The 25,822-nt window shown below is 52.2% G+C and overlaps 6 protein-coding genes across 6 annotated transcripts; 3 read left to right on the plus strand and 3 right to left on the minus strand.

Moving 5' to 3' along the window:
- Window positions 1-207: 207 nt before the first annotated feature.
- ACRALDRAFT_2045011 (uncharacterized protein) lies at window positions 208-2,231 on the plus strand (the record flags this gene model as incomplete). The annotated part of the gene is made up of 2 exons (XM_071021488.1): window positions 208-232; window positions 616-2,231. 2 exons carry the CDS (start codon window positions 208-210, stop codon window positions 2,229-2,231), a joined length of 1,641 nt encoding a protein of 546 aa, XP_070871242.1.
- Window positions 2,232-2,825: 594 nt separating this feature from the next.
- On the minus strand, window positions 2,826-6,831 carry ACRALDRAFT_2045012 (uncharacterized protein; the record flags this gene model as incomplete). The annotated part of the gene is made up of 5 exons (XM_071021489.1): window positions 2,826-3,931; window positions 3,999-6,082; window positions 6,141-6,289; window positions 6,376-6,707; window positions 6,783-6,831. The coding sequence occupies 5 exons, from the start codon at window positions 6,829-6,831 to the stop codon at window positions 2,826-2,828; spliced, it is 3,720 nt and encodes a 1,239-aa protein (XP_070871243.1).
- Window positions 6,832-8,122: 1,291 nt separating this feature from the next.
- ACRALDRAFT_1083741 (uncharacterized protein) lies at window positions 8,123-10,022 on the plus strand (the record flags this gene model as incomplete). The annotated part of the gene is made up of 4 exons (XM_071019503.1): window positions 8,123-8,182; window positions 8,239-8,556; window positions 8,607-8,801; window positions 8,890-10,022. 4 exons carry the CDS (start codon window positions 8,123-8,125, stop codon window positions 9,862-9,864), a joined length of 1,548 nt encoding a protein of 515 aa, XP_070871244.1. The 3' UTR covers window positions 9,865-10,022.
- Window positions 10,023-10,472: 450 nt separating this feature from the next.
- On the minus strand, window positions 10,473-13,156 carry ACRALDRAFT_1066266 (uncharacterized protein). Its single transcript, XM_071017310.1, has 4 exons — window positions 12,326-13,156; window positions 12,073-12,265; window positions 10,964-11,928; window positions 10,473-10,838 (listed from the first exon to the last, which is right to left on the minus strand). The coding sequence occupies exons 1-4, from the start codon at window positions 12,736-12,738 to the stop codon at window positions 10,658-10,660; spliced, it is 1,752 nt and encodes a 583-aa protein (XP_070871245.1). The 5' UTR covers window positions 12,739-13,156; the 3' UTR covers window positions 10,473-10,657.
- Window positions 13,157-13,810: 654 nt separating this feature from the next.
- Window positions 13,811-18,482, plus strand: ACRALDRAFT_2142070 (uncharacterized protein; the record flags this gene model as incomplete). The annotated part of the gene is made up of 2 exons (XM_071024182.1): window positions 13,811-17,676; window positions 17,829-18,482. 2 exons carry the CDS (start codon window positions 13,811-13,813, stop codon window positions 18,130-18,132), a joined length of 4,170 nt encoding a protein of 1,389 aa, XP_070871246.1. The 3' UTR covers window positions 18,133-18,482.
- Window positions 18,483-18,787: 305 nt separating this feature from the next.
- ACRALDRAFT_1078245 (uncharacterized protein) lies at window positions 18,788-21,557 on the minus strand. The gene is made up of 6 exons (XM_071018745.1): window positions 20,888-21,557; window positions 20,712-20,826; window positions 20,508-20,628; window positions 19,620-20,445; window positions 19,387-19,556; window positions 18,788-19,303 (listed from the first exon to the last, which is right to left on the minus strand). Exons 1-6 carry the CDS (start codon window positions 20,983-20,985, stop codon window positions 19,278-19,280), a joined length of 1,356 nt encoding a protein of 451 aa, XP_070871247.1. The 5' UTR covers window positions 20,986-21,557; the 3' UTR covers window positions 18,788-19,277.
- Between the last annotated feature and the right edge of the window lie 4,265 nt (window positions 21,558-25,822).

Below are 25,822 nucleotides of genomic sequence, written 5' to 3' on the forward strand. Positions count from 1 at the left end.
CCTCCCTTCGTTCGCCCTCCTACACACACCTCTCCCCAGTTCCATATTCTTCTCTGTCATCATTTTTCTACTTCGGCCTTTGGCAGATGCTTGAATTGGAGGATACACCATAAACTCGGAATATAACTCATCGCCTCGCCGAGCCATTGATCTGGACCAGAACGGAAACTGCCCAACAGGAGGAAGACCTCATCAAATCTGCCCATCATGTTTCGTTCGATTTCGGGTCTGGGTAAGCCTTCCAGCTCATTCTTCCCGTCCATTTCTACATATATGCGGCGGCTCTGCATCTCAGTCCATTGCCCACATGTGCGCAATCTTGTCCAGCCCGCTTCATCTTGCCCGTTGCCTCTTTGGCTTCAATCCTTCGTTTGATCCCCCCTGCCACGCACGTTGCGGCTTGGTTACGGATTGTTTTGATTCGACGTAAACTGAGGTGGAGGGACTCAGTGGTCCAAGTGAATTGCCTCCCGTCTCCCACATATTTGTCATATTTTCCTCACCATTCGTCCCTCACGACCTACACTTCTCTGCACACTACCTAAAACCACAATTATATCCTCCGTGATGGCCTTAGGCTTCTCCAACGTCTCTTCAAGCTCACATTTCCCTTAGTTGCAATACCGAGAATCGCCAAGATCGACCCCAAGGATATCCCACCGCCAACGCCCGTCACCCTCCCGCATGAACACAACCCCCACTTCCAGCAACCGCCTCCCGCGCCGACCGAATCGACAAGACCTTTGGTCACCTACCTACAATCCATCTCACGGCTCTTGGACTTATCCCCTTCCATATTCGAGGCACTCGGAGTTCACGTAATTCCCGTCCAATCGGCGCGGGACCTCATACCCGACCCGGCCTACGTCCCCGACTTTGACGCTTGGGATCAGCTATCTCCGGAGGAGGCCCGAGACCGCAACGACGAAACGAAGCGGTTACTCAACACCGGAGCTCAGTCGCCAGGCTGTCAGACCTACCAGGACCGCAAACGAGAGCTATCCATTCCCAACGATGAGGGCTTTTGCGTCGTCAGGCGCATGCCCCCGCCCATGGGAAAGCCGCCGGTTCGTTTGGGTAATACCTTCGAATTCTTTCGCTGCCTCGAGGCCCTATCAAGCTTTTGGGATGATACATCGAAACCTCGACAAACGGCTACGACTGAATCACCCGAGGCGGACAACACTTCGCAAGACAACTGCCAAGCTGACGACCAGCCAATTACTTATCGCACGGCCGCCGGTGCCTCCATGCCACATGAATACCGCCAGGGCCTTGTCCACGCGTTCGTGAAGCTAGTCGCCTACGACTTCGGCTGCAGCCCTTCGCCCTCCCGCCTTGAGCCGCGTCTGCATCTCACAGCACCCACCCCTTCTTCCCTCGCACGAGACGACGTCGATCCGTCGACTCTCCCAGCGCCGCGTAGCTCTTACATTCCCTCCGGCTGCACCTTCATCTTCCGCAGTCCGCGGACTCGCGAGGCGGCCCGCAAGGGACTCGTGGACGGACCCATCGCCGCCATATCGGCACGCGCGACCACCAGCTTCGCCGAAGAAATTGACCATAACATTGACTTTGCGCGCGAGCTCATCGCAGCCCTCGTCACCGCCCAGCACCGGGCTCGTGAGGGCAAGACCGAGCGCCGTCCCGGGGAGGGCCAGTGGTGGACCACCAAGAGACGCTGGGGAGGGGGCTCCGGTGGGCCCATCGGCCGCGAAATCGACCGCGACGCTGCCGAGGCAGACAAGGACGCCCCAGGCGGCAACACCGACACACCCGGTACCACAGCACCTGATTCGTCTTCGGACTTTTTGTTCAAGATACCGGCAGTCAAGCACGTTCGCAAGCAGATGAGCATCTACGACAATTACCGCATGATCCGCCCTCCATCATCATCCTGGGACCCAAAGACACGATACGAGGCTATCGGCAAGGTACCCGGTTCGGAGTATGACGACATCTTCATCGTCAGCTCGCTCTTCCACCACGTCAGCATCTTGCGCGTACGAGTGCCGGACCGGTTGCTGGAGGTGCTGCAGGGAGCGAGCGAGGAAGACACGCCGCGCAGTTGGGGCAACCTCGAAGTACGCCGCACCCCATGGTTTGACCTTTTTGTTGCTGAGGAGCGGCTCGAGGCCTTGAAAATCGTGTGGGCTGTGATTGCCTGGATGATGCGCAAGCCGCAAGGGGAGGAAAGCAGGGATGGGGACGTCGACATGGTCGGGACATGAGGGAAGCAGCCGTAAGGGCAAAAGCCCGCAAGAACGCTCCTAGTTTATGACTTGATGACTTCAGGGGATTCGAGAGTAATCATAATACCGCGAGGGAGGATGCAATCCCTGGTGTTGATGGGGAGGAACAGGGCCAGGGTCGAGTGGGCGGACGATTTAATCCGATTTAATCCCTATCGTCACGACCAAGAGAGAGGAAGCTTCGAAGAACAAACTACTTGAACAAGAAAAAAAAGAAAAAAACATAGACAACGGAAAAGCGGGACATTAGATTATTACGACTCGAACAAAGCGAGCACAGAGGGGCTTTCGTGAACTAGTAAGGTATTTGTTTATTCAACTTGAACCCGAAAATCCCACAACGGAAAAGGAAACTCAAACGCCATGCCATGATATAAAAGCGCCCCGTCGTTTCGACGCTCGACCAGTACACATCTCTGCACCCTCGCGACCAGTGGACGGAAGAAGGGAAATCCATCCCGCAAAACGATTAGCCCTAACCCCCAATCCCATCGCCTGGTCTTCCCATCCTGTTCTTTTCTTTTATTATGTCATCCTACCCCAGGCCACACTGGATGTGGTTGAGACAGACCCCTAGCCCCGACGAAGCTTCTGGTCCTTCCGCTCGGCGACTTGCTGCGTCGAGAACGAGCAGAACCGGTCCTTGATCGCAACAACCTCGTACGTGCCTTCCTGGCTAGTCGGTACGATTTTGCTGTGCTCGTAAGAGATGTCATGGCGTGTCTCCAGGACCACGCTCCTCTGGCCCTTCTTCGCGTTGGTGCTCCGCGTGTAGGTAAACTCGAACGGCGGGGTCCCCCAAAACTCAAAGTGCATCTCCACCTCGTTACCCTCGTGGATGTCGACTCGAATCACGCGTCCCTGGCTCATCTTCACGGCCGGCAGCGGATGGATGACCTTGGTGAGGTTGACAGGGGCACGGCATTCCGAGGCCTTGTCCGAGACGGACGTGATGGTAAAGTCGCCAGGGGACTCGGCAATGCGGCGGAAGTTGGTCGTTTGGGACTTGGCCTTGCGCTGCTGGCCCTGGAAGTCATACCAGACCTCGAAAGGAGGCGTGCCGGAAAGAGTATAGGCGATACGCTCACCCACGCAGACGTCCTCCCGACTGTCCAGCGGGTATATGGCCGGCGCATCGTAGAGATGAACCTGGACCGAGGGGGCGTGCATGTCGTATCTCTGCTGGCAACCCTTGGCGTCTCGGACTTCCCGGATGCGCACATGCTGGACTCCCAGCTGGAGGTGTTGCCGAGGGATTTGGATGCCATACGAATTAGAGTTGATCGACGGGATCCTATACGTCTCCGGGACGGTCGCGCCCTGGTGCTTGACCTCGAGCTCGATATAGAAGGGTGCGACGCCGGTCAGTGTGATGGGTATCCTGTCCTCGTTCTCTTGCTCCAGCTTGCAGTACTTGAAGGATTGGCCGGGCTTTACAAAGGCCGCCGATGGTCTCGCATTGACCCGCTGTTGCACTTGCAGGGGACGGAAGCTCCTGTCGCTGTTGTACAGGTTATCCGCCAGGGCGAAGAACTGGTAGGTATATTCGCCGGCCCTGGATGTGTCCATGGCGATGGCCGCCCGGTTGAGAGCAGCGTCAAACTCCTTCCGGGTCATGGATCCCGAACCCTGGAGGGGCTTATGGCGGACTTCGTACTCAACGTGATACGGAGCGGAGCCTGTTTAAAAAGTTAGCCAAAGGAATCCAGAGTGAGACACACGGTCGGTGAAAAGCTGGAAACCCACCTTGCAAGTTGACCTCGAATCCGTCAATGTCACCTTCGCACACGTCGCGCTTGGCGAAGCCGGATGGCGCAGTAGAGATACCTTCCGACGGCACGATGCTAATTTCGGGACGCGGGAACCAGTCGACTTCGAAAGTTGAACTTTGCGGATCGATGGTACCGGGGCACTGGCTGTCTGAGACGTCAACGATCTCGTAGACGCCCTTGGATGACACGGTAATGGCATCGTTTCCGCTGCGCGCAACCTTCTGGAGGAGTCCTCCACTGCCGTCCACGTTGCGGTAGGAAATGGTCCAAGGGGCCTCGCCTTGCAAACGCAGAGGAAGATCGACCTTTGCGTCCTGAACGGCCATGACCTTTTTCTTATTCTCGATCATGCCAAAGGCTGCGCGAGGCCTCTGCCTCCTGACGGAAATCCTGAGCTCGTCATTCAGGTAAATGCGGCACCCAGTTTTGTCTTGGATGCTGCTCAGGGCTAGAATGTGGTCTCCGCCCTTGGCAAAAGGAGCCGTTTTAATCGTGTACTTTGAGGCGTCGATGCCGGTAACCTTTTCCGATTTCCGCTTGCCGTCGTGAACCATCTCCCACTCCAAAGAGAAGGGGGGATCACCTAGCAGCAAAATGTCCACCTCGACCTGTTCCTCCAAGCAAGCATTCATGACGCCCGAAGGATGCTCGATGATGGCCGACGCGGCTGGCTTCACATCTTGCTCCAGCACCATATCCGAGCCGGCCAGAGGCTGGTTCTTATAGATGGCGTCACCGATCTGTTTGAATATGTACTTGTGATGGCCCGCCTCCTTCGGAAGAAGGTCAAGCTGGTGTCTTAGACCGTCAACATATACGCTCTCCGTACGGACGCGGTCGCGATGTACGATATCGTATTGCACCTGGAATGGCGGCGTTCCGGTCAAATCCAAGTCCAGTCGTAAGCCAACCGAGTTACCCGCACACTTGTCGGGGATCTCCTCGGCGCGAATGGAGAGGCTGGGTTCGAGCGGGTTGAGCAGGAGACACGATGACGGTTCCTGAATCTCACCACCGCACGAGCGGGCCGAAATCGACTTGAGGGTGTATAAGCCGGGGGCGGACACTGAGGGTTTGTCGTGCGAGTTCATGGCGGTATAGGAACCAACGGAGACATGATCACCATGTTCCCCGCTGTTAGTAAGGGTATCGATGGGTGAGAACTCCCATTCGATGGTGTGCGAGGTGTCTTCGGGGGCTCTCCCAGGCAGGGTGAAGCTAACGGGAAGCTCGGTCGCTTTCCCCTTGGCGACCTTGAGCGGATTCCTAAGATCACAGCCCCTAAGTCGCGCCTGGGGACGTTCCTTGACCTCAAAGTTTCGTACGAGATGCTTCGGTCGAGGGTGAAAATCGATGTCCTCCCCCGGTTCGGCGTATCTCTGTACGTTACCAAACCCGTCCTGGACTTCGTCTACGGCGTACTGCCACTGGCCCGACACTCCCAGGGTCTCGTTGAGACGGACCTCGACTGCCCTGGGCTTCACCCACGAGATGTCCTTTTCCTCGGCCAGGACAAGCGGTGCGGACGGAGTGCCCAGGAGCGGGGATGAGTAATCGTCCGGTTGAAGGCTCTGGAAGTGGAAGCTGCGGTCTTTGCCGTTCACGGTCCGGCTATAAACAATCTTGAGAGGTGGCGTACCGACCACATCAACAAGTAGGTCAGAGAGGTCTCTGATGCACCGACCTGAAACATCCAATGTGCGAAACTTGGCTTGCGGGCAAGGCACCACGTAAGTGTCCTTGGTAGTCCGTTGTACTTCCAGCTTATATTCGTCCAGGACTTTGTTTAATCGATAGATGCCCGTTTTCTTCACGGGCAAATCAACCGTGTGGACGACGGGGCTGGAGTCCGTCATGAGCTCCTTGATGCTTCTCACAATCTTGTTGATCTCCTTCTTGCTGAGTTTGACGACTTCCTCCTCATCGGTCTCTAGATCGACGCGGACGAGCTCGATTTCGGCAGGTATGGTGGAATTGAATTGTATCGGCAACTTGGCAACGTCGCGACCGTCAGGGCCGAGGCAAAAAGGCGTTTGTTCAAAGTTGAGCACAGCAGACCTTCAGAAAGTTAGTACTGAGGTACGATATAGAGAACCCGATTATGGACTATATATACCCTTCAGGTAGGATGTTGATGATTTGCTTGCCCATGATGAGCGAGTGGTTATGGAGAATCGACGAGACTTTGACGCTCTGTTCAGAGACGGAGATCTCCCGGTCGTAGAACACCTTCGCGAGGCCGAAGATCCATGGTTGCAGAGGAAACTGTCCACCGCTCTTGTCAGTTCTCGTGGCACAAGCAGGCAAAGCCATGAATGCATGGGGGGTTTAGGCGGGCAGCAAGAACGTACGCCAACGTTGAACATCAGCATCCAATTGATGAAGGAGTGAATAGCCCATAGAGTCAAAACAGTTGACTGGGAAAGTTCCAACCATGGTATCCGCAACTCTGGAAGACCGAACAGAAAGGCAAAGTCCAACATGACCCATTTGAGGAAGAACCAGACAGACGATTCATTATCTTGCGTGACGGCAGAAAAGTCGTACAGCCTGTACGCCCACAAAAGGGCGTAGGTCGCTGCGGCATAAAAGCGTTGCTGCGGGCCATCCAGCAAGGTCAGGGGAATGACTGGTTCGCTCGGGCTCCGACGAGGTGCGCTCTCAGGAGCGAGGGGAAGGGATGCTGATCGAGGTGATGTCGTCGATGGAGGTGTTGTTGGGTTTTTGGGAGCCTTGTAGCCAGTTGATGGTGCGGTACCTGGGGTTGGTGGGAAACCACCAGTCCGCTGTCGAGGTGTGTCGCTCATGGCATTCCGATGGGTAGGTGTCGTCGTGGACAAAAAAAAAAAAGAAAAAAAAAAGAAAAACAGTCGACTGCCAATAGATGAGCTAGCTGCCTATAGGAATTGCACAATGGGGTTTTCGGTGGAATGCAGGACCATGGGGACCGTTAGAGGAAATCAAGGTGCCTGCAATGGTGGCACAGGGAGCTGTGGAACGGTTGGATGACCTAGATATCTTGGGCAGGTATCATGAAGATTTGAGAATTTGCGATTATTTTGGGTGAAAAAGGAAATTCGTCACGTCAGGGACGACGCGATAATAGCAACGAAACACGGGTACAAACGTTGATTGCTGGTTCGGATTTTGGCGGTTTAGGTGGGGCTAGGCATGTACCATACGAAGTACACAGTGTCAGATATCTCTAAGATGTGCGGATCAAATATTTTCCATGCCTTTCGCGCGCTTCTTGTACCCGTGTTAAAGTCAACCTCACTCAACAGCCGCCATTGTATTATTTCGCAGGGTCAAAGAAGTGATGTTTTGGCCTGTGAGATATTGATGCCAAATTCAGCCTTATGCCATATCAACTTACTTTTAGCCGGCTGATCCTTGACTTTTCTGACCCCAAAACGTTTGGGATAAGAAGTCTTTCTACTCTCTTCTTACAAGTTCCGGCCCTTGGAGATTATTTGTACATAATTCCATACAGGCTTGCAACAACCAGCGCGTCTGCATCTTGGTGAATATTCCTTCCAGGATTCACATCTATTTGTGAGTCGTAGGTGCGTCTTTCATTTTTATTTAACTTTGTCATTTCCTTTTATTTATGTTGTGCCTTTTGTCCCTATGTGCATATGCTACAAACTATTTCCATCACGTACTTGAATGAGTGATGTCTGCCTGATCCCTCTATCCCAAGCAAGTTCTTATTCTTCGATATGACTCTATAAGCCAGACACACGACACATTTAAGAGGTGGTGGTGCCTTATTTGCACATTCTCCAAAACTCTTGACACTTTCGATATCCGTTCTCTGGCCCTCGCGTCTTGAGCTGGAGCCTTTACACGAAACGTGTAATAGCCCAAACTCTGGTCCCTCACCTTCAAAGACTCTCAAGTCTCCGAGGCATCAATTGACGTGACATGGGGGACGCTTGGATTTTCCTGTCCCATCCGTTCTTCCGCCCCCTTTACCCCATTTCAAATATATCTCCTCTACATCTCATATAGTTTCCAAGCAACAGAAATCGCTCTGTTGCCCGGTCAAATCCCCACAGACCATCTTATAAGATGCGTTGTTTCTTATCCGTCATCATGGCACTTACCCGAAGAAGACGCAGGGCCAACGACGAACATGGTGGCGTCCTAGGAGACGTGAGCGCGCCCACAGCCACATCAAGTACTTCTCCACTAACGTTGATAGGATCCAGGGACCGAAAACGGGCGAGTCGGATGCAAGCCTCGATGAAATTGCCGTCGCCAGCGCTTCCCCACATCCCGCTGCCTCACGAACTCAGCCAACCACCAGCTGGAAGCGAAAACGCTTGCTAGGTGACACCCCTGGCGCTACCGACGTCGGGCTTGACATCATGGAGGACCCGCCGCGGCGCAATCCGAAGCGCAAGGTTGCCGAACCCGTTGCGAGTCATCTCCCGGTAGCTGGCGATCTCCTCAGGGAGGCGGTGGCGCCCGTTACGTCGGACGATATTCGCGAATGGACAGGATGGTGTGAACTGGAGTCTGAGCCGGTACCTATCGCCCTTCCCTATCCATCTTTCTTTTACTAACCATACTTCAGGCATTCTTCAACGTCATTCTCCGAGATTATGGAGTCAGGGACGTGAAGATCCAAGAGATATTTAGCATCGACGACGACTCTCTCAAACTCCTTCCCCAGCCTGTCTATGGACTCATCTTTTTGTACCAATATTATTCCGAAGACTACGAGGCCGTTGAGCCTAGTGATGACAGTCAAGTTTGGTTTGCCAATCAGGTATGACGTCTTTCTGGGTAACAGACTAGGCAGGTAGGCAGGCGGGCGGGCATCCAGATACAGAAACTAACCCTACCCTGAAAAATAGACTACAGACAATGCATGCGCTACCGTGGCCATGATGAACATTATTATGAACAGCGAGGTCGAGATTGGACCTGAGCTTGAGGCCTTCAAAAAAGCAACAATGGACATGAGTTATCCGCTTCGCGGTCACGCACTCAGCATGAATGACCACCTGCGTGCCATCCACAACTCGCTTACGCGCCGGCTGGACCATCTAAACGCCGACCTTCTTATCACCGGCGAGGTCGATAAATTCGAGACGAGCAACAAAAGGCGGAAGGGGTCGGGCAACACTTCGACAGGAAGGAAGAAGAAACCACCCGCAAAACCCAAGAAGAGGCGGACAAAGTTCGATCCGGACATTGCCTTTCACTTTGTAGCCATTGTTCCGGCCGCCGGTTCCGTCTGGGAACTCGATGGTCTGAAATCAGGCCCGGTCCATCTAGGCTCCGTCGAAGCGAGCACCAATTGGGTTGATGTCGCCAAGCCGTTCATCGAGGCGCGCATGCAACAGTTTGAGGAAGGTGCCGTGTACTTTAACGTGATGGCCCTCTGCAGGAGCCCCCTGGCAACTGCGTCGACCGCGCTGGCACAAACTGTGCGTAAATTCAGCCTGCTCAGCCAGCGGGCTGAAGGGGACTCGGAATTCTTGTCTCTTGCGGCGAAAGCCGAACCCCCACCATTCGTTGCGGACGACGAGGGCCTATGTGCATTTGGCCTCACACCGAAGGATATCGAACAAGTGGAGGTCGAACCCGAGTTCGCCGCTCGAATCAGCGGCATGACAGATGCCGCCGAGCTTTTCGCCGTGTACGAGGAACTGGTCACCGCGCAGAAGATGGCGATGGGCGAGTACAAGAACGAGCAGACGGCAATGCATATGGACGAACACCGCCTACGGGGCAGGAAAATGGACAACATGGCCGCTATCCATCGATGGCTGGAAGCTATTGCTGGCCACGGCAAATTAGAGGAAATGGCCAAGGACACTCAGTGAAGGACCACCCCGATTCACTGAGATGACGGTGTGAAAAGTAGCCACATCATTTCGACATGGTGTATATTGCGTGGGGAACCGGAAAGAGGGCTGGGTGAAGGAGATGATGGCTGGTCAGAAGACCACAATGCATAGCATCAGCGATTGTCGAGTGTACCATTGCCTTCTTCACATTCTAATGTTCATAATACCAAATTCAGTTACGACTTACCTTCAGCGTGGTTTACTGGAGAAGTCAGTCGAGACTGGGCTTCACGCGTCTTTCTTGGATCAGAGCTCAATGGAACGGAACGTACGATATGAGGCCATCTAGGGAATGCCGAGTAGCTGACACGGCTTCCTACGGATAGAGGCGGAACTCAGGAAGGGGGCGATGGAAGTAGAGGCTCGTTACACGAGTGCTGTGACGTCGGATCGGTATTACGAAGTATTACCACGCATGGGGTGAGCTAGCTACTAATTACTGTTAGGCTTGCGGATGGGTGACCAACCGTCGTCCTTGGCCAACCTGCTTCCTGCAGCTGCAGTGCCAAGGATCGACCAGAATGCTACCCATGATGATCACATGCGACTTCTTTCGGGGTGTACTATAAAGCACTGAAGATACTGAACAAGTGAATGCGCCCCCAAAGACCCCACGACCGACCCCGCACAGCCCGCAGGTTCAAATTGGGTATTAGCCCCCCTCCAAGGCGGGGGGCACTGCTACACGGTAGTGAGGTAGGTAGCTTATAGACCCCCCGCAGGTTCCTCAATGGACAACGACCATGGATGCGGTCTGACACGATGTATATTAATCGTCGGGATACTCCTCCCTAATATTGGATACGAAGCTACAAGTTGACCTGTCAAATCGTTTAAAATAGAGCCCCGCCCTCTCGAACCAGGTGCTCGTGACCGGCTCTGCATCTAGGTCGGTGACGAGTTCAAGGCTCTCGGCCCTGGCGATAAGGGCTCCAGGCCCTTCAGCTTTACTGTATTTTCCCCTTTGGCGTTAGCCCTACTTTGATGCGGGGGAGGGAAAAGAGAAGCGGTAGACATGGAGGGTATGCGGAGCTACATGGCGACGTGGCATGGGTAGCTCGTAGGGGGTACTTACATGCAGGTATAATAGACGCGGTCGCTTCCGAGGTGCGACCAGCCAATGACAGCCGCGATGGTGCCGAAGCGGATATGCCTAACCACTTGGCCAACTCGGAAGACTATGTCGGGTGTCCTCATGCAAGGCGGTGGCGGCCGGTCATCCTTTTCGGGCATGAGCCGCCTCATGTCCCAAGCGTCACGCCCGTGTATATCTCTGCATATGGCGGAGGCATGAGTGTCGACGAGCCAAATGTCTTCCGACTGGTAGGCCGTGAACCAGTAGGCAAGCTCGCGGCCGCTCTCGGACATCTCGGATGCATCGCGAGCGAGCGATAGTTTCGCCCAGGCAGCCCCGTACATAGCTAGTTGCAAGTTTTCTGCGTCACTCCTGCAGGGCAGGCCAGCCGTGATATCGTTGATAGAAACCATGCGTCTGCGCGTAGACGTGAGTGAAACTCTCATGTTGGCGGCCATCCGTAGTACGAGCGTTGCTGGCGACGCAGGGGTGAGCAGGCTATCGAGGGACGCCTGCCATCCTACACCGAACACAACCCCTAGAACGGCTTCTTTTGTCACTTCGTCGTCCGAGGAAAAAGGGTCCAGATACATTTGCTCCACCGGCTGATTGGGGTCCCGGACCTCAGCTCCATCCAGGGTCGACTCTCGAGTCGCGAAAACCACCGCATGGACGTGCCCTGGAACAGGGAGACATTGTGCATTCAAGCCTAGCCTTTCTGCGATGCAGCAAAAGATGGCAGCAGAAGTGAGTGGCAGGGAAGGGTGTTCCGGGTCACGTAATGCATGTCCGATAAAGCAATTTCTCAGATTTCGATACTCTGTCTCAGGGTTCTCCAAGCCAGTGAGCTTACGGGCTCGCAGCCACCGGTTCAAGGCCAGAGCTTTGTCCCGGATACTCATATCTTCTAGATTGGCATGGCATTCCGAAAACTGCACGGTAAGATCATCCAAGAGGCGAGTTATCTGCGTGCGAAAGCGGTCAGTAACTACTGCGGACCTCCCCCCCCCCCAACCCACGGCGAGAGTTTCCAAGTGACGAGTGAGAGAGAAAAATAAAAAGAGAGAAAGAGAAAATAAATAAAAAAGATATCGGAATGGATTGCTCACATGATCCAAATCGCCCTCGTGGCTATCGATAACAAACATGTCCAGTGCGCCTAGAGCACGTTCGAGAGTACGCGGTGGGTATTGCGCCGGCAGGCCATGGCGCGCCGCAACCGTCGGGCCGTTGCGCAGACCTCTCCAGACCTCGATCGCAAGCCCACGACGGAGACTTGCGAGAATTGCCTTGCTGTGATACCTGAGCAAGCGTTTCAGCGATAAGAAAAAATGGCGGTGCGGGAATACCTGTTCACCCTACCTCCTGGCCAGCACATCATCCGCCGAGTCGATGGTGTGGCACTGCTCGAGGAGGAAGTCCCTCGCGTCATACCCCAGACGGCAGATCTGTTCAAACTTTTCCATGCGACCAAACTTGGTCGCGAGAATGCTGTCGAAGAGGTTGGCGACGTGGACGTTTCTCGCCTTGCGCAGGAGAAAGAGCGCCTTCCAGTCGACATCGGACACTGGCGCGCCCAGCTTGCCGGGAAGGTCGTGGCTCGGGTCCCAGTGCGCGAACGACGTCCGGCAGTGCTGTCGCCAAAGGAGGGGCTCGTTGGCGAGCGCGTTCAGCCGTCGAGAGAGCAGCTGGACCCGGAGTAGGTTGTCCTCGGGCGAGACAAAGGTAAGAATATGGTGGATGATTTCATCTGGGATTTGGTCCAAGCGAGGCATCGTGACAGGTTCGAGTTGCGTTCGGAAGGGGGTGTGAAAGTGGTGGATGAAAATATGTCTCGCAGGGCAACTCTGAGCATGGGCACCATCTGCCTTTTTATGCTGGAGGTCGATGGCTGTGATTATGACACCACACTATATAGATGGGAAGAGGTCCAGGCGTTGACGACAAGGGAAACAACACATCAAGGCCAAGACATGCGCCACTGTGCCTGGAAATATTGGAAGACCCCGGAAACCTTGTTGGGCGATATTAGCTCGCCGACTCAACTCAGCAACAATATATTGATTGCAGCGTTGATCTAGAACGGCCTGGGGCAGTCGATGACGGCTGTGGTGTGTCGGACATGGGTGCTTGTTCGTTATGGCGGGGTTAGAATCGGCCTCACGTGGAATGAAGCCAGCATCATCGCTCGTAGAACCACTTCGAACGGGTGGCAATTGAGGAGGGTGGAAACAACAACTTCGGGGACGAGACGATTCGGTGGAATTGTTCAAGGGGTGTGGGCTGCAAGCTGTGACGCCACTCAGTTTGGCGTTTTGGCGGTGTGCGGCTGATTACCTAACATTGATTGAGTTCCCGAATTAGGTACTTCCTACATTGTACTCTCGTCCCTTCCCAGTTCTGGCTCCCTCAGTGACTTTCCATATGAGTTTTGCGGGGTAAGTTTAATCTACCGTACTACTTCGTAAGCTTTCGGTCTTTTATTGGTCACGGCGGTGCCTCTCCCATTCAGACCCACATTATTCCCATTATGGATGAGAAGTAAACAAAATAAACGCGGTAGTGCCAGCCAACTTCGCGACACGCGTTGCATCACTTCAGTCTTTCCTGGACAGGTAGCTCCACCAAATCGTTCTACCTACGTTGTGCGTTCTTGATGGAGCTGTCATTCGGCATCTTTGCTGCCACAATCCTCGAAGAACAACCGCAAACGACACATATCGCCAACCTTTTTTTAGACGAATTCAGTGATACATGACCATGATCGGTGCACAATAGAACCACACCATACGCCGCAGCTATCTATACAGCCCATTCACCCATTCATAAGGAAACCCTTCAGCCGGGATGGCTCCGCCTGGATATGGCGGTGGCCTTGACACGCCGCGGACCAACCTAGGCGACGCGACGTACCTCAGCCGACAGCCCGACTTTGATATTTCACAAGAAGCTTCCTTTCAATCCCCCGCCAAAGACGACAATCTGCTTCAGCAACTTCGCAATGGCCGGACAGGCGGCATCAGCCTACGAACGCCGCGTGGTCGTGCACCGTTGGGCGACCGGAGGAACCTCCCCGGCAGCATTGGAGGCGCCGAGTTTACGCCTTTACTCAAATCGGCCACGCGAAACAGTGCCCGGCGCCTCTCAGGGAAAGAAAATGGCGCCGTCCCCAACACGCCTGCCCTCGATAGGATCGACGAGGACATGACGCCGCTTCCGAACGGCGACGTGTCCATGTACTCCCGAAACACCTCCTACCTCGAACACAGTCTTCCCCAGGTTGATAGCAGTAGTATCGCCTCAACCCCGATAGCCATGTTACCGAGGAAAGGGGACGCCAAGGGCCCACTGCAAGACGGAAACCAGTTATCGCTACGCGAGCAGGAGAATGTCATCGATAAAATCGAAAAAGAGAACTTTGGCCTCAAGCTCAAGATACACTTCCTCGAAGAAGCGCTGCGAAAAGCCGGGCCAGGACTAAGCGAGGCGGCATTGAAAGAGAACACGGATCTCAAGGTCGACAAGGTCACGATGCAGAGAGAACTGCACAAATACAAGAAGCATCTGACGGCAGCCGAGAATGACCTCGAGAGCTATCGTGTACAGATGCTCGAGCTCCAGGAGAAAGCAAAGCGGAAATACGCCAACGAGAATCAAACTGCCGAGATCGAACGCCTCCAGCGGACGCTTGAAGATAAGGAAGCCGACATCGAACATTTACGACAGCGACTCACCGAGGATGAACGGGATGCAGCCCAGCTCGAGAAGCTACAAGATGAGCTTGGTGACCTCCAGGCAGATATTCGGGAGAAGGACAACCTCCTCGGTGAACAAGAAGACGAAATCGACGAGCTGAAGGAAAATCTTGACGCGAAGGACGATAAGATCAAGCAACACGAGGAGCAGCTAAGAGCCTTTGAGGTCAGACTTGAGGAGGCCGAAGAGAGGGCAAAAGACGAGCGGCGGAAGATGGCCGAGTTGGAAGAAAAAGCAAACGCGAGTGATGAATTGGAGGAAGCAAGAGGAACTATCCAGGATCTTGAGAGCGAAATTCGGGCCTTAAATGACAAGGTCGACGAGCTTCAAGAGAAAGCCGACGCTGCTATCGCGGACAAGGAACGCGCCGAGAACGACTTGGACGAGTTGCAAGAGGAAATGGCAAATCATTCCGTTGTCACCAAAGGTCTCACTCGACAGAAAGAAGAGAGGCTTGTTCGACTACAAGTCGAGCTTGAAGAGGCCGACGGGAAGTACGCCGACCTCGAGAAGAAGCTATCTCAGGTCACGACGGAGAACCAAGACCTCAGGAATACCATCGAGGAGGGCCAACACTACAAGGATCGGATCGAAAAAGAACGCCAGGCGCTCGCGGACCAGTTGGAGGAACTCCGAGTAGAATTGCACAAGAGGTCCGACGAGAAGGACATTCTCCAGGCTCGCCACGACGCCCTGGCCAGCGACTCGGCATCCTTACAGCAGGACGTAGCACGACTCGAGCAGTCGGTCGAGGAATTGGAAGAAAACCTGAACCAGGAACGGGACCATGCTCTGGAGATAGAGAGAGACATTCGCAATCAGTACAAGAGCGAGATTGATCGGCTCAACGACGAAATCTCGGTCCTCCAGGCAGTGGTTCGCGAGAGAGACAACCTCTACGACAACGACGCCGAGAAATGGGAAACCGATCGCCAGGCACTAGAATCGAAGCGAGACCAAGCCGAAGAGAAGGCCGCTGGGCTGGAAAGGACAATCGCCAAACTACGCGAGGTGGAGGGCGACCTCTCGGACAAGGAGGCCAGACTCCAGGCTGCCTTGCAAAGTGAGGCCGACAGACATGAGCGCGAAAAGACCGTTCTCAGTCGCCAGATTGAGGATCTGCAGCGGAGTCTCGAATCGAGACAAAATTTAGTAACAGAGCTACGAAACGAGTTATCGACGACGCAGGACATGCTCAGACAGAGCCAAGTCGACTACCAATCTCAAGCGGAGAAGGTCCAGGCACTGGAAGACGAAGTCGAGGTGCTGCAGTCAGCGTTGGAGGAGGAATCCGAACAGGCTCATGAGGAGATGGGAGCTGCTCGGAAGGAACGCGACCAGCTCAGACAGCAGATTGATTCCCTGCGTCAAGCTGCCGACAATGCGCAGGCCGCGGCGTCGTCACGGGAGAGCGAGAGTCGCACGAAAGCATCACTGGATCTTCTACAGACCCAACTCGACGATTCGCGAGGTCGCGTGGCCAAGGTCACGCAAGAGAAAAAAGAGTTGGAAGATCAGCTGGCCGCCCTGAAGCTTGAAACACACTCACTGAAGAATTCGCTGGCCGAAGTCCAGGCGGAACGCGACGAGATGGAAGGCGAGATGAAGAGGGCGCAGCAGTCAGGGGAAGAGACCCTCCGCGTTGATCGTGAGAGGCTCGAACTCAGGACAGGGAAGATGAAGCTCGCCAACGAAGTCCGCCGGTTGAAGGAAGAAAACAATGCCCTGATAGAGCAGAGAAGAACCGTCGAGAAGTCATTGGAAGATGAGATTGAGAAGGCGGCCGAGGAGGAGGAACGTCTCAACCAAGAGATTCTTCAGCTCCAAGCCAAGCTCAGAGAGGCGTCTTCGTCGGAAGGTCAAGAGTCTTCCTCGGTTCGACGGACGATTCGGGAACTACAACGACGCATCAAAGATTACGAAGACCAGCTCGCTGCCATGGACAATCTCACCCGCGATCAGGGCGGGGAGGGCAGCAGCGAGCTGTCCATCATCCGACGCGACCTCTCTGCTGCTCGGCAAAAAGAACTCGAGTTTCTTCAGCGGGAATCATCCCACAAGGACGTTGTGAAGAAACTGAAGCGACAGATTAGCGAGCTGGAGCGTAAGGTGCACGATACCGAAATGGCCCGGCTGATCACCACATCTCCCGACTCGTCCGGCGCATCGGTGCGCCAGGTCGAGGTTTCGGATCTCCGCTCACAGCTCTCGTCAGCCCATCAGACGATACATGATCTGAAGGCGAAGGCCCGCGACGCCGAACGCAAAGCCACTCAGATCGAGTACAAGTTGCAGTCTCGCCTCGATGAGCTCGAAGATCAGAAGACCTCACTCGAGCAAGCCTTGGAAGACGCCCAGCGCGACGCTGATGAAGCGGCAGTTCTGCGCGACGAGGTCATGCGTCGTCTCAACCAGAAGCTCGAAAGATCAGAGCGCGAGCGCATGTCGGCTGTCAGCCGCCACAACACGGAAAACGCATCATCATCGGAACGCAGGGACCTCCAGGACGCTCTACGCAAGACCCAGGCAGAAACGAGAGCCCTCGAACACGACGTCCTCCAGCAACAAGACACCATCGACGCCCTCACAGCCGCCGAGGCATCCCTACGCCGCAAACTGGAACGCGCCCGCAGCGAACGGGCAGCCTACCGACTCACCGCCGAAAAACTCCAAAAGGACATCAAGGAACTCAAGGCCGCGGCAGCAGCGTCCGGATCGCACAATCACGAGCTTGCCCGCCTCGAAGGCAAGAGCGCGCTTGATGACGCCAATTCGGCCATGGAAACTGTCATCCGGGCCGCGGAGAATGCGGAAAAGCGCCACAGCAAGGAGCTCCGCGGCATGGCCCTGCAAATGGAATGGATGCAGGCACGGTGGGAGCGCGAGGCGTGCATGCGCGCTGATGCAGCGTACGCCAAGAAGTTTCTCCAGCTGGAGCTTGAGGTTGCAAATGCATGGTATGTTTTCTCTCTCTCTCTCTCTCTCTCTCTTTTTCTCTCGCTTTTTTTTATTTTGTCTTCTCTTGTCCATCGCACACACGCTACTCTCCTAACTCCCCGAAACCTTGCCTTTGATGGGTGTCGAGACTGACAGCTATTCTTCTCCACAGCAACAAAGCCCAGCTCCGCGAACTAGAACAGATTCGCACCGAAGTCCTCGGAAACCGCCAGCCGCTGCCACCGTCACTCCGTGCCACGGCCAAGTCACTGGGAGACAGGCCGTCGGGCCGCCCAACCCTCAAGACGGTGGCGACCATGGCGCGGTTCGTGGCAAGAATGCGCATCTCGGCGCGCGAATGGGCCAAACACGAGACGACGCGAAAGAAGCTCGCAGACCGTGTTGACGAGATGCGCAGGATGAAGCGGAGGAACGGGCTGAAGGTCGTCAAGGTCGACGATGGTGTCGCGGCGTAACCGAACTTGGGGCGCTTGGAGGCAAAGAATATTCCTCCCCGCTTTCAATCGTTCTTCTCATAGTAGGATGTTGATTCTGGATATGATTATGCGGATGAGATGGCGTTTGGACGGCGATAATGTACTTTTTTGTATGTTTTTCTTGGTTTCGATGTACATGGAGGCCACAGGGAATCGCTACGGAGTCGGGGTTCGGGACATGAACAGTCAAACAGTTGCAGAGTGGACGAGGTAGTGGTTACATCTTCATTCCCAGCAGGATACCTCTGATAACACAGGCGGCTGTGTAGTTGTGCCCTAGGCAAAACAAACGGGAACAAAGATTGTGGTGGTTGGGATGAAGCCTTGCCGCCTCCATAAAAAACATGATGGACTGACGATGATGATCTTGATATGAGTGATACATTCACTCCATTACCCAGGGCACAACATGCTGGTCAAGATTTAACAATATGTAATCGTGATCGAATATCGATATGCCCACCGAAAAAATGTGCTGGCTAGGTGAAGGCTGGCCTCTGGTGGGAACATGGACATGCAAGCAAAGACAGAAAACTTAGCAGTCGACATGTTAATAGGTTTTGCCTAGGCGACACACTTTCGCACACGGCGCTGTCGAAGTCTAGGACAAGTAGTCGGTATAGCACGTATTTGAGGCATCACGGCATTAAGCTGATTTTAGAGCTGGTATATACGAATATATATGTATATATGTGCAGTCGCTAGCTATTGTTTCCACGGAACGAGAAAGCCATCCTGATCAGAGCAACGGCCACTGAACGATACTACCAGCCCGAATAGCGCTGAGGGAAGGAAGCGAAATGATTTACATCCAACGGGCAAAGGGGAGAAACTCGGCGCCTTATCGAGCAAGAGTCCTACCGAGCTTGTTGTCCGTCGAAAGCCAAGTGAAGAACACCGGCTTGAAAGAATCCAACTAGTAGCCAGAGGACACGACTCCACCAGCCGATACCTCCCCATTCCTACAATTCAAATGAATACTGCCAAAATTCTCGTTTCGCTGCGCCTCCCATCGCTTGGTATTCTCAATCGTCCCGGGACGTCGCCGTCTAGACCACAAGGAATGTACCACTTGACTTTTCATAAACAGGTTGACGAATATTTCGACTTTTGTGTTGGGAAATCTACATGACGAACAGCAAGTCCGTGTCTAACGTCGCTGGTCAGTACACATACCAAAAGCAATCTGAAGCCCCGGGCCCCCGCCGAAAGAAAACAACGGTCACAACTTACTCAGAGGATGGCTACATGAGAGCTGGGGTTTTTGCGTGTACTTGGTGGCGAGCTCGTCTCGGATGCTATTGAGCAACTGGACGTAGCTTTGTTGTGGGTTCTTCTTCAAGGAGGTAATGAAGGCCCAAGACATGGCGCCTGTTGCTTGGGCGGCGATGGTGGCGTCGGCACTGTACTTCAAGTTAGCCTTGTGAACGTTCATATAGGACTATGCTTCGATGGCGTATACGTACGAAGTTTGATCGTCCTTGCTGCCCGAAAGCATGATCACGTCTGCGGGTGACGTCTTGGTAGCAATAGCGCGGTTGTAAGCTTCCTCGCCATTGGTGGCCTTCTTGAAGAAGCCCATGATGTTACTCGCAACACCGCCAAGGTCACCCTGGCTATAGGAGGTGATGGCACCGAGGAGACCTTGTCCGGCTTCCTTGGCCAAGTTGGGCTGCTTGAGGATGCCCTGCGTATTATAGATGTAGGGGAGATCGAGGGCGGTGCCCGAATGGCAGGAATCGAAGATGGCCGTGAGGCGCACACCGGGAACCAGAGGCTTCACCATGATCCTGTGCATCTCGTCGTCGGTAATATGACCGGTCTGTCGAAAGTCCACAGGATAGATCACCTCGTCGTAGCCGTCATCCTCGTCTCCGTCGAGATCTTTGGTTTGGCCGCCGTGGCCTGAGTAGTGGAAGAAGAGGGAATCATTCGGCCTTGCATCCTTGACTAGCCAGTGCATGGCTCGTAAGAGGTTTTGCTTGGTGGGCTGGCTCATGGGATTCTGTTGGTCGTCGGTAAGGATGACCATGTCTTCTCGCTTGTATCCAAAGTTCTCCACAAGGTAGGCGGACATGTTCTTCACGTCGTTGATACAGCCCCGTAGCTGGCCACGCTGGCCGAAGTAGTTAATGCCGATGAGGAGAGCTTTCCTCCTGCCCGTGCAGTTGGAGTACTGATACGAGTAGTTGTTCGGAGCCCCATGGCCAAACTGCTGCGGTGTGGTCGGAGGCGGAGCAGGCGCATTATGGTTTCCGTGGACGTATGCGTTCGAATGCACAGTTGGCATTGCTGTTGGAATGATGTCAGCCCGGGCCAGCTAAGCCAGTCAGTGCAGGGCGCAGGATACTCACCTGGCCTATTGCCGTAGCTTGGCTGTGGTGGGGGATAGCCATTGTATGGTTGCTGCGGGGGATGTTGCTGAGGGTGTTGCTGGGGGTGTTGGGGAGGTGGCTGAAGCGGCTGCTGTGGAGGCTACAGCACGGAGCATGAGGGTTAGCAAAGCGAGAACAAAGCTGGTGGTATAGTATGAGTCGCAATAAGCTCCAGGCACATACCGGGTGATTGTAGCCGTATGGCTGGGGAGAAGGCTGCTGGGGACTGTAGCCATAACCAGGCCCGGGAGGCGGTTGGGATGGTCCTGGCTGGTATGTATTATAGCTCGGTTGCGGTCTGAAAAGGCGGTCTCAGAGTCAGTTCTGGAAAACGTATGGCGGGTACATGCAGTTCTTACGGATAGTAACCGCCCTGAGCTTGGGGTGGGTAAGGCTGAGGCGGCGGGCCGCTGCGACGATAACCTCCCTGATAACCCTGGCCTGGATAACCTGACATTATCGGCAATGGGATGGCGCGAGAGCCTTCGTCGGCACCGAGGGCGTCGAGTCGTAGTCGGCCTTATGAGGCTTGTAGCGATGGAGGGAAAGAACGCCCGAATCAGTCCGCTCAGATGGCAAATGAGAAAACGCTCCGGTCAGGCAGGTTGTTGCTTGGCGATGACGAGGAGAATGGTGTCGAGGCGATGCGATGCGTACGCGACGAATCGTCAAACTTCCAATCAAACTGTGGCGAATAGAAAATTTGTCTTCTAGGTCAAACAAATGCAGCTGTATTGAGTACTTCGTATACGGTCGAAACACCAATCCAGCGGTTGGTCCCTTGCACTAGGGATCGGTCGATGCGGAAAAGGCGGGGTCGTGTCCGCTCACGAGCAGAATGGGCTACCTAGGTAGGTACGTATGTACGGGTTGGATTTCGGACAGGTGGTTCAAGTGAGGAGCTATGCAAGGAGCAGGAGAATAAGTGAAATATGACGAGCGGCAATGCAGAATGACGCGGGAGATGAAACAAAAAGTAAGAAAAAACCAAGAAGAAAAAGTCGTGATACCTGTGTGTTGTTCTGGTCTGGTGACGACGGCTCAAGAGGGAATTGCGACGATGAAAAGCAATTTGGAATGGAGAATGGGGGGATGGTGAGTGGGGACGATGAGGGTCACCTGCAACTTCTGATAGGTATGTATATGTACTACGTGGTAGGTACCTTGTGGGTCGATATTAACAGGGTACGTAAGCCGGCCTAGCAAGCACACTAACGTAGGTACCGTAAGTAATTAGTGTACGTTGTACACCCACCCAAGCCGGGGGTTCAGCTTCCTGGTCCTGTGTTTGAAAAGGCTCTCAAGGTACGATTACCGAGTACTTGGAAAAAATCCTATGCAGCATCCCAGCCAGCATTCCGATGTAAAGGCCGGAGTCTAGGAGTAGGAAAGGAACGATGGAAAGGGACGATAGAATACAACGTATATCGAGTACATATGTACAAAGTTCATCGTACCTACGATGTACATATGTACGTTGTACGTTGTACACAGTACAGCCACGGAGCGCAAGGCAATCGAGCATCTCCACTCGACTGACCCTGTCGCTAGGCCTATTTAGGCGATCAGCATCAGCCGGGATCTTGGAGGGCTCATGTCATTCACATTTCCTCCGACCAGTGGGCTTGCGATTTAGACCGCTGCTTCTCATTTCATTTTATTTTGAGTTTGATTTTTCTTCTTCTTCCAACACCATAACCAGTTAAGTTGCCCCGTTGCCATTCGTAATCACGAGTGCTTCGTACATGGTTTGCATGCTGCACCACTCAGCACACAATTTCATTACCCAGAAGAGCAGCAGTTATCGTCAACACGCCCCAGTCATAAGCCACATCAAGGGGGGGTTCATATAAAATCAACCCCTGTTCGCGCCTAGGCAATCAGCCGCCAGCCGATCAACATTTTCAGCTGCAGGAATGCCATGCTTCGTTCGATGCACCATCCTGGTACCATATTTCTCCCCAACCCAACCAGCGACTCAACTAGACTAGGTACAACGTAAGCTGAAATCGAGCAAATGGAACGTCTTCACCACAATGCGTCTTCATTCTCTGATGGCTCGGCATCGGCCAGAGTGACTTGAACCAGAATCATCAGGTTTCTCATTTCAGCTCAGTACAACATACTGATGGTAACTGTCAAGCCACACGGTCGATACGTACGAAATATGCATACGTGGTATAAAAATATGTTTTAGTTGCAGTTACTTTATAGGTTGCGTTGCACGCTGTACATATGTATGTATCTTTCCCCCGCCCCCTTCTTTCTTCTTCTTCCCCACGACTTTTGTATGGCATCAACGGACCGCACGAACAATCAACTGCTGCAGCCAAGTCCCAGTTCTCGGTTTTCATCCGTGCTCGCACATCTCAACTAGGAATAGATCCGGCCATGCCGAGCCATGTGGCGCACCTGAAAGACAAGGGTCTTTTTTCCTTTCGTCCAATAATATCCGCTTTCGCGCTAAGACCTTGCCGAGCTTTCGTAAACCCCTGGACTTGGGATTTGACTATGACGGCACTTGGGCAAAAGGACGACTAATGGCACGGGCCCACTTCCAGTTCCAGGCACTGGGCACGGACCATGATTGTCGAGGTGACCTTTTTGGGATATTGTTCCCCTCCCCCCACTTACAAAAATGCTGGGGCCCATCGCGAGCACCGGTCCGGACCCTATCCCTGTTCGGTCCGTACATACCACCCAACCCGATTAGGAAGGTTAGGCGACTATATATATAAGCATAATCTTAGCTTCCGAATATCTATATACCAATATATCGCGATAAAAAAGTAGGAAGGTTAGATAAACCTTTATCTCTATAACCTAATAGTTTATGCCTTAGACTATAAATTCGCTACTATTTTACCCTTTTTTATATTAGTCTCTGAGTCTATAAAAGCATATAATATCCTTTAATTATCCACCTCTATTAATAACCCTAATAGCGGCCTCCTATAAAGACCTACTCGTCGCCGTTAAGGCGTATTATCGTTAGTATGGATTTAGCGTTATTAGGTTCCGATCCAGAACCCGTGTAACCGGTAAAGTCTTCCGTGTAATACTCGCCTATAACCGTGGCGGCTAGCCGAGACTATCTAGAGCCCTGCTTAGAAAGACTAAAATAGCTAAAATCGGGTGCCCTTAGACTACCGAAATAGTACTGATTAGGTCGATCTGGTAGTTTTATATCGGCGATAAGGACTATTATATCTATCCACCTCTTGCTTATAAAGTCGTGGCGGCCTCGGTAATAGCGAGGCTAGACTCTTAAAGGGCGGCCGGTGTATCGCGGATTATGGATATAATCGAATAATTATCTAGGATAGGAAAGCTAACCGCCTTAGAAATTACTAAGTAAACGTAGTAAAAGCTTAGGGAGGATCTGTCTAGCGGTCTTATAATTAGCGAACAGGATATCCGGAACTTTTAACGCCGGTTACGGCGTAAAAAGTACGGTCCCCTATCTTTAATATAGTATTTCCTTAAGAAATTAGAGGCAGGGGAGTCGGGCGCCTGCCACGTTTTTCGTTACTATAATAATAAGACGGGACGTATCGATATAATCTTTTAGACCTATCGAGACTATATTAAGTAATAGTAACGGAATCTAGAACTATTAATAATAAATTATACCTATTCTATTAGTATAAGAGTATAAACTAGCCTTGGATTATTAGTAAATAACTAACCTCGACTTAGGTAAATCGGTTTAATATGCCGCTATTTAAAGTTATAGGTGTGGCCGCCGATTATAGCTTATATAACTACTGCTTTACCCTAGTATTAAGGGAAAACTATATAGCGTACGAATAGCTTTATAAGAGGATAGAATAGGTGGCTTTAATTAAAGATATTAAGCTTCCACGTGCTATTATCACCGACTTTAAAAAGGCCCTTAAAAATACGTTAAGCTCTATTTTCCCCTTTATTCTATAGCAGCTTTATATCTAGCATATAATAAAAAACGTTACTATGAATATACGGAAGAAATAGAACGGCCCCCTTAAAGGTAGCAGCCTTATATCGGCACGTAAATTTATAATCTTTTTTCCTTTAGTGTTTTAGTGGTTTAGCTATTTACGTGTCTTTATTTTTATATATATATATGTACCTATATACGAAATTATAATTAGGCGGATATAATTTATATATTCGCTTAAATTTTTTTCTTAGCCTTTTATTAGTCTAAAATATTTAACCTTTCCGCTTTTAGTTAGTATAGTAAAAAAATTTTACTAACTAAATATCAGCTATATAGGAATTATATAATAACGACTCGGTTATATATAATAACCACGCGCATAATAAGGATAGTAATAACACTATCGCCTCCTAATATATTAGGGCTAATACTATAGACCCGGAAGTTAACGCCTCGGTCGCCCTATAGGCCGAGGACCGGGATAATGCTTAGGTATAGCTAAATCCATGTGTTTTAGTATTAACGGAGTCCGACGAGTCGACTCCTAATAGGTTCCTGGCTTCTTAGAAGTCTTACGTGTACGCACTAACTAAGGATCTATTTAATTTACGATAAGGCTCTTTAAAACAGGAGTACGGCCTAGAATAGCCTAGTAAGTTATAGCTATCCTCTTCCTAAGCCTGGATCCTATATACTAATAACTATTTATTATTTTAGCTTTAATCGGTTATCTTAAGCGAACCTACTTACTATAATAAGATTAGTTTTATAAATACGCTATTAAAAACCTACGTAATTACGGCCTTAAAGCGATAAGCCGAATAGAGTCCGCCTACGCCGAGCTAAAAAAGCATCTTTAAAATCGCTTATCTAATCTCGATAAACTATCGATACAGATCTAATATATAGTGGCGAAGAAGAGTAAGCGGCTAAGGATTAGCCTAGTAACGGCGGGTACTAAACACGTATATTTATATATAAGTCGACCCGTTATTTCTAATCTTATCTTTAAGGTTATATTTAAGGCGTTAGAGTTAGTATAGTAGCGATATTTACCCGCGCATAAGGCGTTTAGAGGCTATAAGCCTCTGCCTCTTTATATAAAGACCTTCCGGGCGTAATTTAGACTCCCTTATAGTCACGAGATATTAGGCTACTTATAGGTAAACGCCGTACTTAAGCGGACTACCTATATCGACACGTACTAATAGGTTAATTAGAGTCTTATACGTTCCCTTTTCCCGCCTCTAATCTTATATTCTAATCGTTTTCTTACCTATTTAGCCCGAAATCCGAGAAATATATAAGAGGACTCGAATCCTTAATCCTCTGCCTATCCTATTAACCCGGAATCGATTAAGGGAACTGCCTG

Source organism: Sodiomyces alcalophilus, assembly GCF_042370955.1.
Source record: "Sodiomyces alcalophilus JCM 7366 unplaced genomic scaffold ACRALscaffold_10, whole genome shotgun sequence".
NCBI classification, from domain to species: Eukaryota; Fungi; Ascomycota; class Sordariomycetes; order Glomerellales; family Plectosphaerellaceae; genus Sodiomyces; species Sodiomyces alcalophilus.